Source organism: Tinamus guttatus, unplaced genomic scaffold (genome assembly GCF_059628265.1).
Source record: "Tinamus guttatus ecotype Peru unplaced genomic scaffold, ASM5962826v1 Tinamus_guttatus_pri_ptg001609l, whole genome shotgun sequence".
NCBI lineage: Eukaryota > Metazoa > Chordata > Aves > Tinamiformes > Tinamidae > Tinamus > Tinamus guttatus.
In genome coordinates, this window is record NW_028290143.1 from 1 (window position 1) to 10,269 (window position 10,269).

General features: G+C 65.0%; 1 protein-coding gene across 1 annotated transcript; it reads right to left on the reverse strand.

Moving 5' to 3' along the window:
- Window positions 1-1,206: 1,206 nt before the first annotated feature.
- Window positions 1,207-5,622, reverse strand: LOC148590195 (protein phosphatase 1 regulatory subunit 14B-like; the record flags this gene model as incomplete). Its single annotated transcript, XM_088539371.1, has 2 exons — window positions 5,434-5,622; window positions 1,207-1,290 (listed from the first exon to the last, which is right to left on the reverse strand). Coding segments are annotated over exons 1-2 (273 nt in total), but the record flags the coding sequence as incomplete, so codon positions are not given.
- Window positions 5,623-10,269: the final 4,647 nt, after the last annotated feature.

Below are 10,269 nucleotides of genomic sequence, written 5' to 3' on the forward strand. Positions count from 1 at the left end.
AAAACGGGGACGGTTTCGGGTTTCCCTGCCCTGTTTCGGGGCAGATCGCGGCGGTTTCGGGTCCCCCCGTCCCCGTTTCGCGGCGGTTTCGGGTCCCCCCCGCCCCGTTTCGCGGCGGTTTCGGGTCTCCCCGTCCCGTTTCGGGTCCCCCCATCCCCCGTTTCCGGGCAGTTTCGGGTCTCCCCGCCCCGTTTCGGGTCCCCCCATCCCCGTTTCGCGGCCATTTCGGGTCTCCCCGCCCCATTTCGGGTCCCCCCCGTCCCCGTTTCGCGGCCATTTCGGGTCTCCCCGCCCCGTTTCGGGTCCCCCCCGTCCCGTTTCGCGGCCGTTTCGGGTCTCCCCGTCCCCCTTTCGCGGCGGTTTCGGGTCCCCCCGTCCCCGTTTCGCGGCAGTTTCGGGTCCCCCCGCCCCGTTTCGGGTCCCCCCCGTCCCGTTTCGCGGCCGTTTCGGGTCCCCCCCGCCCCGTTTCCGGGCAGTTTCGGGTCCCCCCCGTCCCGTTTCGCGGCGGTTTCGGGTCTCCCCGTCCCGTTTCGTGGCCGTTTCGGGTCCCCCCCGTCCCGTTTCGCGGCCGTTTCGGGTCCCCCCGTCCCGTTTCGCGGCCGTTTCGGGTCCCCCCGTCCCCGTTTCGGGTCCCCCCCGCCCCGTTTCGCGGCCGTTTCGGGTCCCCCCGTCCCCGTTTCGGGTCCCCCCCGCCCCGTTTCGCGGCCGTTTCGGGTCCCCCCGTCCCGTTTCGGGTCCCCCCCGCCCCGTCTCGCGGCCGTTTCGGGTCCCCCCGTCCCCGTTTCGCGGCCGTTTCGGGTCCCCCCCGTCCCGTCTCGCGGCCGTTTCGGGTCCCCCCGTCCCCGTTTCGCGGCCGTTTCGGGTCCCCCCGTCCCGTTTCGCGGCCGTTTCGGGTCCCCCCGTCCCGTTTCGGGTCCCCCCGTCCCGTTTCGGGTCCCCCCCGTCCCCGTTTCGGGTCCCCCCCGTCCCCGTTTCGCGGCCGTTTCGGGTCCCCCCCGCCCCGTTTCGCGGCAGTTTCGGGTCCCCCCATCCCCGTTTCGCGGCCGTTTCGGGTCCCCCCGCCCCGTTTCGGGTCCCCCCGTCCCGTTTCGCGGCCGTTTCGGGTCCCCCCGTCCCCGTTTCGGGTCCCCCCGTCCCGTTTCGCGGCGGTTTCGTGTCCCCCCCCGTCCCGTTTCGCGGCGGTTTCGGGTCCCCCCGTCCCGGTACCTGCACGCGGGCGCTGCGGGCGCCGTCGCTCTCCATGTCCAGCAGTTCGTCCACGTCGATCTCCAGCTCCGGGATCTCCTCCTCCTGGGGGGGGGGCAGCGTGTGGTGACCCCCCCAAAGCGGGAGACCCCTCGGGGGCACCCAAAAGTCCCCAAAGCCCCCCAAAATATCCCCAAATGTCCCCAAATCCCCCCAAAATATCCCCAAATCCCCCCAAAATGTCCCCAAATCCACCCCAAATGTCCCCAAATCCACCCCAAATGTCCCCCCAAAATATCTCCAAAAGTCCCCCAAATATTCCCAAAGGTCCCCAAATTCCCCAAATCCACCCCAAATCCACCTCAAACTGTCCCCAAATCCCCCCAAAATGTCCCCAAATCCCCCCAAAATGTCCCCAAATCCACCCCAAATGTCCCCAAAGCCCCCCAAATATCCCCAAAAGTCCCCAAATCCCCCCGAAATATCCTCAAAGGTCCCCAAATCCCCCCAAAATATCCCCAAATCCCCCCAAAATATGCCCAAAAGTCCCCAAATTCCCGAAATCCCCCCAAATATCCCCAAATCCACCCCAAACTCCCCCCAAAATGTCCATATATCCCCCCAAAATGTCCCCCAAAATATCCCCAAATCCACCCCAAACTCCCCCTGAAATATCCCCAAAACCCCCCAAAACGTCCCCAAGTCCCCCCAAACTCCCAGAATATCCCCAAATGTCCCCCAAAATGCCACCAAAGTATCCTCAAATGCCCCAAAATCCCCAAACATCCCCCAAAATCCCCCCCAAATATCCCCAAATGTCCCCAAATCCCCTCAAAATATCCCCAAATCCACCCCAAATGTCCCCAAAGTCCCCAAAATATCCCCAAATGTCCCCCAATTTCCCAAATCCCCCCCAAATATCCCCAAATCCACCCCAAACTCCCCCCAAATTATCCCCAAATCCCCACAAAATGTCCCCAAACCCCCCAAAATCCCAGAATATCCCAAAAGGTCCCCAAATCCCCCCAAAATCCCAGAATATCCCCAAATGTCCCCCAAAATGTCCCTGAAGCTCCCCAAATCCAAGATGTCCCCCAAATGTCCCCAAATCCCCCCAAATGTCCCCAAAATAGCCCTAAATGGCCCCCAAGTGTCCCCAAATTCCCCTAAAATGTCCCCCAAACCCCCCCAAATCCTCAAATTCTCCCAAAGTGTCCTCAAATGTGCCCCAAATGTCCCCAAATTCCAAGATGTCCCCAAATCCTCCCAAATGTCACCAAAGTATCCCCAAAAGCCCCCAAAATCCCCAAATATCCCCCAAATCCCCCCCAAATATCCTCAAATGTCCCCAAATCCCCTCAAAATATCCCCAAATCTACCTCAAATGTCCCAAATCCCCTCAAAATATCCCCAAATCCACCCCAAACTCCCCATGAAATATTCCCAAAACCCCCAAAATGTTCCCAAATCCCCCCAAAATCCAAGATGTCCCCAAATGTCCCCCAAAATGTCCCCAAATGTCCCAAAATAGCCCTGAATGTCTCCCAGCTGTCCCCAAATTCCCCTAAAATGTCCCCAAACCCCCCAAACCCCAAAATTCCCCCCAAATATCACCAAAGTATCCCCAAATACCCCCCAAATCCCCAAATATCCCCCCAAATCCCCCCAAAATATCCCCAAATGTCCCCAAATCCCCTCAAAATATCCCCAAATGTCCCCCAATTTCCCAAATCCCCCCCAAATATCCCCAAATCCACCCCAAACTCCCCCCAAATTATCCCCAAATCCCCACAAAATGTCCCAAATCCTCCCAAAATCCCAGAATATCCCCAAATGTCCCCCCAAATGTCCCTGAAGCTCCCCCAAAATCCAAGATGTCCCCAAAATGTCCCCAAATGTCCCCAAAATAGCCCTAAATGGCCCCCAAGTGTCCCCAAATTCCCCTAAAATGTCTCCCAAATCCCCCAAAAATCCCCCAAAATGTCCTCAAATGTGCCCCAAATGTCCCCAAACTCCAAGATGTCCCCAAATCCCCCCAAAATGCCACCAAAGTATTCCCAAATGCCCCAAAATCCCCAAATATCCCCCAAATCCCCCAAAATATCCCCAAATGTCCCCAAATCCCCTCAAAATATCCCCAAATGTCCCCCAATTTCCCAAATCCCCCCAAATTATCCCCAAATCCCCACAAAATGTCCCCAACCCCCCCAAAATCCCAAAATATCCCCAAATGTCCCCCAAAATGTCCCTGAAACTCCCCCAAAATCCAAGATGTCCCCAAAATGTCCCCAAATGTCCCTAAAATAGCCCTAAATGGCCCCCAAGTGTCCCCAAAAAATCCCCAAAATATCCCCAAAATAGCCCTAAACGTCCCCCAAGCGTCCCCAAATTCCCCTATTCCCCTAAAATGTCCCCAGAATCCCCCAAAACCCCCAAATTCCCCCAAAATGTCCTCAAATGTGCTCCAAATATCCCCAAATTCCAAGATGTCCCCAAATCCGCCCAAAATATCCCAAATCCACCCAGAATGTCCCCAAATCCCCCCAACCCCCCTGTGACCCCCCCCCCAGATCCCCCCCCCCAAAGATTTAGGATTTTGGGGGGGAGGAGCCGGTTTTGGGGGGAATCTGGGGGAATTTGGGGGTCTCTGGGGGTCCCATTGGGTTATTCCTGGGGGGGAGGGGTCACGGTTTTGGGGGGAAATGGGGGGATTTGGGGGGGTCCCTCCCCCATTCCCGGTTTCCAGGGGGTTTCTCCGGTCCCCGGGTCCTTCCCGGTTTCCCAGGGATCTCCCCCCATTCCCGGGGTCTCCCCCCATTCCCAGGTGTCTCCCCCCATTCCCATGATCTCCCCCCATTCCCATGATCTCCCCCCATTCCCAGGATCTCCCCCCATTCCCAGGGGTCTCCCCCCATTCCCAGGGGTCTCCCCCCATTCCCAGGGGTCTCCCCCCATTCCCAGGATCTCTCCCCATTCCCGGGATCTCCCCCCATTCCCGGGATCTCTCCCCATTCCCAGGATCTCCCCCCATTCCCCGGGGTCTCTCCCCATTCCCAGGGGTCTCCCCCCATTCCCAGGATCTCCCCCCATTCCCAGGATCTCCCCCCATTCCCAGGGGGTCTCCCCATTCCCAGGGTCTCCCCCCATTCCCAGGGTCTCCCCCCATTCCCAGGGGTCTCCCCCCATTCCCGGGATCTCCCCCCATTCCCAGGGTCTCTCCCCATTCCCAGGGGTCTCCCCCCATTCCCAGGGGTCTCCCCCCATTCCCAGGATCTCCCCCCATTCCCAGGGGTCTCTCCCCATTCCCAGGATCTCCCCCCATTCCCGGGGGTCTCCCCCCATTCCCGGGATCTCTCCCCATTCCCAGGGGGTCTCCCCCCATTCCCAGGATCTCTCCCCATTCCCAGGGGTCTCCCCCCATTCCCAGGGGTCTCTCCCCATTCCCAGGGGTCTCCCCCCATTCCCAGGGGTCTCCCCCCATTCCCAGGATCTCCCCCCATTCCCGGGATCTCTCCCCATTCCCGGGGTCTCCCCCCATTCCCAGGATCTCTCCCCATTCCCAGGGGGTCTCCCCCCATTCCCAGGATCTCTCCCCATTCCCAGGGGGTCTCCCCCCATTCCCAGGATCTCTCCCCATTCCCAGGGGGTCTCCCCCCATTCCCAGGGGTCTCTCCCCATTCCCGGCATCTCCCCCCATTCCCAGGGATCCCTCCGCGGTTCCCGGTTTTCCCGGGCCCCCCATCCAGCTCCCAGGGTTCCCACCCATTTCCCTGCTCCCTCCCGGTTTTCCCAGGATCCCGTTTCCCTGGTCTCCTTCCCCGGTTCCTCCCGGTCCCCCCCGGGTCCCCCCCGGTCCCTCCCGGTCCCCCCCGGTCCCTCCCGGGTCCCTCCCGGTCCCCCCTGGTCCCTCCCGGGTCCCTCCCGGTCCCTCCCGGGTCCCCCCGGTTCCTCCCGGTCCCTCCCGGGTCACCCCTGGTCCCTCCCGGTCACCCCTGGTCCCTCCCGGTCCCCCGGGTTCCTCCCGGTCCCCCCCGGTCCCCCCTGGTCCCTCCCGGTCCCCCCGGTCCCTCCCGGTTCCCTCGATTTCCCTCCCGGTTCCCCCGGTCTCCCGCTCCCCGGTTTCCCCCATTTCCCTCCCGATTTCCCCGCTCTCCCTCCCCGGTTTCCCCCATTTCCCTCCCGATTTCCCCGCTCTCCCTCCCCGGTTCCCCCGGTCTCCCCGGTTCCCGGTGCCGCCGCCGCCCGCACCGCGCAGTCGTAGAGCGCCGTGAGCTGCGCCAGGATCCACTCCTCGAGGTGCAGCCGCCGCCGCAGCTCCCGCCGGTCGTACTTGACCGTGACCTTCCCGAGGCGCCGCGCGCCGCCCGCCGCCTCCTCCTCCGCCGCCGCCTCCAGCGCGAAGCCCACGCGGGCCCCGCCGGGCGCCGCGCCCGCCATGGCGGGACCGGGCCGGAACCGGAACCGGCGACGGAACCGGAACCGGCGACGGAACCGGGACGGGACCGGCCCCCCCCTCCCCGCCGGCCCCGCCGCTTTGTCTCCTCCGCGCCGCGCTGAGGCGGCTTCCGGCCGGCGACGCGGCGGCTTCCGGCGGGCGCCCCGCCCCCTGCCCCGCCCCGCGCGCTTTTGTGCCGCCGCGGACACGCCCCGCCCTCCCCGCGGGAGGCCACGCCCACCTGCGCCGAGGCCACGCCCCCGGGGAGGGCCCTCCCCCCCCCCCGCGCGCTCTTGTGCCGCCGCGGACACGCCCCGCCCTCCCCGCGGGAGGCCACGCCCACCTGCGCCGAGGCCACGCCCTCGGGGAGGGCCCTCGGGCCACGCCCGCTCCGTGCGGGAGGCCACGCCCACATTAAAGGTAGCCACGCCCCCTTCAGCACCGTTCAGGGAGGCCACGCCCCTGTTCAGGGAGGCCACGCCCCCATTGGGGAGGCCACGCCCCCATAAAGCACCCCTCCGATCCCGTTCAGGGAGGCCACGCCTCCATTAAAGGCAGCCACGCCCCCTGACACCCTTCAGGGAGGCCACGCCCCCTTAAAAGCACCTGCCCGATCCCATTCAAGGAGACCACGCCTCCATTCAGAGAGGCCACGCCCCCATCCGGGGAGGCCACGCCTCCATAAACGGCATTCTGGGCCCCCCCCGGACCCTGCCCAGGGAGGCCACGCCCCTGGGACAGCCACGCCTCCATTAAGGCAACCAAACGCCCACGCCCACTTCCTGCCAGGAGGCCACGCCCACTTCGGACGAGGCCACGCCCCCACAGGGCTCAGGCCCCTCCCCCTTCAGGGAGGCCACGCCTCCACAAACGGCGACCACACCCACCCCCTTCCAGGAGGCCACGCCTACTCACCAAGAGGCCACGCCCCCCTGGGTGAGGCCAAGTCCGGCCCCCGAGTAGGCCACGCCCATTTGGGCAGCAGGGACCCTCCCTCTTGAGGGCGGCCACGCCCCCTCCATGGAGAGGGTAGCCACGCCCCCTGCCTGGGGGCCCCACCCCCTGCCCACGGCGACCACGCCCCCTTTGTGATGGCCAGCTGGCTCCGCCCCCTGAGGGAGGGCTCCTATCGATGGTGGCCACGCCCCTCCTCGCAGACCACGCCCCCTCCCAAACTCGACCACGCCCCCTAAAGGACCCCGAGGGAGGCCCCGCCCCCAACGGGAGGGCAAGGCCCTCTCTTAAAGGCCCCCCCGCCGAAAACGACCCCCTTTCCCCCCCCCGCCCCGTGTCTTTGCCCCTCCCCCTCTGACGTCACCCCATCACGCCCCCTCCCCCCTCTGACGTCACTGCACTTTAAAACGCCGCGTTCGCGGGGGGGGGGGGGGGGGCGCCCTCGGCCATGGCCGCTTTAAGGGCCCCCACCCCGGACCATGGCCGCTTTAAGAGCGGGTCACGTGGGGCCTCATTCATAAATGCGGCCGCTCCGGCCCCTCCCCCCTCCCGGACGCCTGGGCCCTTTCGGGGGGGGGGGGGAGGGGGACCGGATGCTGGGGCCCCCCCCGCCCCCACTTCCTGGCTCTTAAAGGGGCCGCGGTTTCCCACGCCCTCGGGCGCCGCTTTCCAGGGATTTAAAGGAGCCGCGTCCCCATTTCGAGGCTCTTAAAGGGGCCGCGCCCCCATTCCCGGGGTTCGACCCCACATTCCCGGCCCTTAAAGGAGCCGCTTCCCTATTCCTGGAATCTCCGCGGGCTGGACCCCGATTCCCGGGCCCTTAAAGGGGCCGCTCCCGGATTCTCCGCGTCCCGGGGGCCCTGCCCCCAATCTCCAGGCTCTTAAAGAGGCCGCGCCCTCATTTGCCGCATCCCGCGGGATCTGACCCCAAACTCGCGGCCCTTAAAGGCGCCGCGCCCCATTTCCCGGCTCTTAAAGGAGCCGCACCCCTTTTTGCAGAGCGTTAGAGGGGCTGGCCCCGCCCCCTGAGGCGAGGCCACGCCCCCACAGCCAGGTACACCGGGGGGGCGGCACCAGGAGGGGCAGAGACCACGCCCCCTCCTCCAAGCCACGCCTCCACCGACCACGTCATCATGGAGACCACGCCCCAAAGGTGGGGGCCGTTCCCTCCATGGCCGAACGCGGGGGGGGGACTCGGCGGAGGCCACGCCCCCTGGCCCAGACCACGCCCCATCGGCGGAGGGAGGCCACGCCCCCCCGGCGCAGGCCACGCCCCCGGCCCCGCGCAGCGATGGCGGCGCCGCGGGTGGCGCCGGCCCTGGAGCAGGGGACGAAGTTTGTCCGGTGGGACGAGGTGAGCCCGGGAACCCCGGAACCCCCCCGGGAACCCCGAAACCCACCCGGGAGCCCCGAAACACCCCCGGGAACCCCGAAACACCCCCTGGAGCCCCCCAGATCCACCCGGGAACCCCCAAATCCACCCGGGAACCCCCAAATCCATCCGGGAAACCCCCAGATCCACCCGGGAACCCCCCAAATCCACCCGGGAACCCCGAAACACCCCCTGGAGCCCCGAAACACCCCCTGGAGCCCCCCAGATCCACCCGGGAACCCCCAAATCCATCCGGGAAACCCCCAGATCCACCCGGTATCCCCGAAATCCACCCGGGAACCCCCCAAATCCAACCGGGAACCCCAAAACACCCCCTGGAGCCCCCCAGATCCACCCGGGAACCCCCAAATCCATCCGGGAAACCCCCAGATCCACCCGGTATCCCCGAAATCCACCCGGGAACCCCCCAAATCCAACCGGGAACCCCCCAAATCCACCCGGGAGCCCCGAAACACCCCCTGGAGCCCCCCAGATCCACCCGGGAACCCCCAAATCCATCCGGGAACCCCCCACGTCCCCCCGGGAACTTCCCAAATCCACCCGGGAACCCCCCAAACCCACCCGGGAGCCCCGAAACACCCCCCGGAGCCCCCCAGATCCACCCGGGAACCCCCAAATCCACCCGGGAAACCCCCAGATCCACCCGGTATCCCTGAAATCCACCCGGGAACCCCCCAAATCCACCCGGGAACCCCGAAACACCCCCGGGAGCCCCGAAACACCCCCTGGAGCCCCCCAGATCCACCCGGGAACCCCCAGATCCATCCGGGAAACCCCCAGATCCACCCGGTATCCCCGAAATCCACCCGGGAACCCCCCAAATCCACCCGGGAACCCCGAAACACCCCCTGGAGCCCCCCAGATCCACCCGGGAGCCCCCAAATCCATCCGGGAAACCCCCAAATCCATCCGGGAACCCCCCAAATCCACCCGGGAACCCCGAAACACCCCCTGGAGCCCCCCAGATCCACCCGGGAACCCCCAAATCCATCCGGGAAACCCCCAGATCCACCCGGTATCCCCGAAATCCACCCGGGAACCCCCCAAATCCACCCGGGAGCCCCGAAACACCCCCTGGAGCCCCCCAGATCCACCCGGGAATCCCCAAATCCATCCGGGAAACCCCCAGATCCACCCGGTATCCCCGAAATCCACCCGGGAACCCCGAAACACCCCCTGGAGCCCCCCAGATCCACCCGGGAACCCCCCAAATCCATCCGGGAAACCCCAAATCCACCCCGGGAGCCCCGAAATCCATGCGGAATCCCCCCAAATCCACCCAGGAACCCCCTAAATCCACCCGGGCGCCCCAAAATCCACCCCGGGAACCCCCCAAATCCACCCGGGAGCCCTGAAACCCACGCATGAACCCCCCACATCCACCCCGGGAGCCCCAAAATCCACCCTGGGAGCCTCAAAATCCACCCGGGAACCCCAAATTCCACCTGGGAACCCCCAAATCCACCCGGGAGCCCCCAAAATCCACCCAGGAAGCCCCCCACATCCCCCCAGGAGCCCCAAAACACCCCCAGAAACCCCTCAAATCACCCCGGGAACCCCCAAATCCATCCGGGAACCCCAAAATCCACCCGAGATCCCCCCAAATCCACCCGGGAACCCCCCAAATCTGCCTGGAAACTCCCCAAATCCCCCCCCCCGGGAGCCCCAAATTCCACCTGGGAGCCCCCAAAATCCATCCGGGAGCCCCAAAACCCTCCAGGGAGTCCCGGAACCCACCCGAGAACCCCCCAAATCCCCCCAGGATCCCTGAAACCCACCCAGAAAACCCCCAAATCCCCCCAGGAGCCCCAAAATGCACCCAGAAACCCCCAAATCCACCCGGGAACCCCCCAAATTCACCCTGGGGGCTCCAGAATCCACCGGGGATCCCCAAAATGCAACCAGGAGCCCCCAAATCCACCCAGGAATCCCCCAAATTCCCCCAATCCCCCCAAATACCCCCCAAGAGCCCCTAAATGCCCTTAAAATGCCCCAAATCCCCATCCAGAACCCCCAAATCCCCCCAGAACCCCCCAAATTCCCTCTCCCTTCCCCCAAACCCCCCCAGACTGATCCTGGATCCCCCAAATTCCCCTGGGGACCCCCCAAATCCTCCCTCCAGGTCCCCTCTGGTTCCCCCACCCCGAAACTGCCGGGTACCCCCCAAATTGACCCCAAACCCCTGAATTTCCCTCAAAATCTCCCCCAAATCCCTCAATTCACCCCCAAACCATTGAATCCCCCCAAATCCCCTCCTGGTACCCCCCAAAACTCCCCAAAACCCTCGTAGCCCCCCAAAACC